At 38.2% G+C, this 2140-nt stretch overlaps 1 protein-coding gene across 1 annotated transcript; it reads left to right on the top strand.

Moving 5' to 3' along the window:
- Positions 1-907: 907 nt before the first annotated feature.
- On the top strand, positions 908-1861 carry LOC311607344 (olfactory receptor 5AP2-like; the record flags this gene model as incomplete). The annotated part of the gene is made up of 1 exon (XM_084798996.1): positions 908-1861. The coding sequence occupies one exon, from the start codon at positions 908-910 to the stop codon at positions 1859-1861; it is 954 nt and encodes a 317-aa protein (XP_084655122.1).
- Positions 1862-2140: the final 279 nt, after the last annotated feature.

Here is a 2140-nt window from a genome sequence, read left to right on the forward strand (position 1 = left end):
TAGTTCTTAAAAAGATAATTTTTGGTTGGTAATGAAAGTCATGATAGAAAGTGAGTAAGGTACAGAACTTTGAACAACCAAGATAAGACAGATAGTGCAGTGTTTTCTTCAAGGTTATTAAAACATCTAGACTGGATATTTGAAGGTAGTTTTCAAATGATAGTAAATACTTTATTGATGCTAGAGAAAAGGTGTTGTGTTTAAGACAAAAAGGGGGAAATGTTGCAGGATATTTGATCCTTTTGTCAACCCTGAGATTTTGAACTGTAAAAACGTGATTCTTGTTTGGTATGGCTCTGTCCTAATGCACACCTTTAATCCAAGAATTTTCTGTTTTGTGTAAACATATGGTTATGATGTGCCCACCCCTACCACACAACTTTATTCTAAGATCTATCCGCACACAGGATTAAATAAAGTTGACCGAAGGTCAAGAGTCAGAGCAAGAAACCAGATGACAAGGAGCAGCCAGAAAGGAAAGGAATTGAGTTGAAGGGCGTTTAAGACAGTGTGGAGGAGTAGAAAGGTTTTTTCTTTCTTGAACTTTTACTAAGTAGGAAGATCAGCTGGGTGCTTTCTTTTTCTCTCTGAACTAGCAAGTTTTCACTCCCCCTAAAAAAAAAATCAGTTTAATTATATTAACTAACAAACACGAATATCTAATGTCAAGCATTTTGAAACGAACAATTAAATGATATAAAATTTGGTCAAAGTTAATGGATAATAAAGAACTTGTCTCAAAGTCCATAGAAGTTGGTATGTAATATTTGTACACAATATCCTTGAATTGATATCATATGCATTAAAAATTATACTGATCTCAGTTTTCACTATTTGCTAGCATTTATATGTGACAGATTAACGTGGACAAATATAATGCTCAAACTTCTTTTATATTGCAGCACAGATGGTCAGCATCATAAAAGATATCAAAGATGAAAATGACACAGAAGTGACAGAATTCATCCTCTTGGGCCTCTCAGACAATCCAGACTTTCAAGGTGTCCTCTTTGCACTGTTTCTAATCATCTACATCCTGACCCTGGTGGGTAACGTGGGCATGATGGCTCTGATTAAGATTGACCGCTGTCTTCACACACCTATGTACTTCTTTCTCAGCAGCCTTTCTTTTGTTGATGCTTCTTCTTCTTCTACAGTCACCCCTAAGATGCTGGTGAACCTCATGGCTGAGGATAAGGGCATTTCTTTCAATGGGTGTGCTGCCCAGTTCTTCTTCTTTGGCTCCTTCTTGGGAACTGAATGCTTCCTGCTAGCCATGATGGCATATGACCGCTATGCAGCCATCTGGAGTCCCCTGCGGTACCCAATTCTTATGTCTGGGAGAATTTGCTTCATGTTGGTGACTACCTCATTCCTAGCAGGCTTTGGCAATGCAGCCATCCACACAGGGATGACTTTCAGATTGTCCTTTTGTGGCTCCAATAAGATCAACCATTTCTACTGCGACACACCACCCCTGCTCAAACTCTCCTGTTCTGACACTCGCATTAATGGCATTGTGATCATGGCTTTCTCCAGTTTTACTGTTCTCATCTGTGTTCTGGTTGTTCTCATTTCCTACCTGTGCATCCTCATTGCCATACTGAAGATGCCTTCTGCAGAAGGAAGACACAAAGCCTTTTCCACCTGTGCCTCTCACCTCATGGCTGTCACCATCTTCTTTGGTTCAATTCTCTTTATGTACTTGCGACCTACTTCTAGCTACTCGATGGAACAGGACAAGGTTGTCTCTGTGTTTTACACAGTAGTGATTCCTATGCTTAATCCTCTCATCTACAGCTTAAAAAATAAAGATGTGAAAGAAGCAGTGAAGAAAATCTTCCAGAAACATGTTTCATAAGGCCATGCTCTCCATCCTTGTGTTATGCAGGATATCATAGTTTTGTATATTTGCCATCTGATTTCTTTTTTTTTAACTTAAATTTTTTAACCTCCTCCACATTTTAAAGACATCCAATGAACACATCTGATGAATACATATAAACTTCACTGTCTTATAGAATCAGCTATCTTGGCAAGACAATCCATTTTTTTTCAGTTATAGACGATGTCAGACATGAAAATTGGTTGTGACTTTTGAGTTGCCAAAGCATATGGCATATGATAAATACATTTTTCA

Source organism: Acomys minous, assembly GCF_964271855.1.
Source record: "Acomys minous genome assembly, chromosome: 10".
Classification (NCBI taxonomy): domain Eukaryota; kingdom Metazoa; phylum Chordata; class Mammalia; order Rodentia; family Muridae; genus Acomys; species Acomys minous.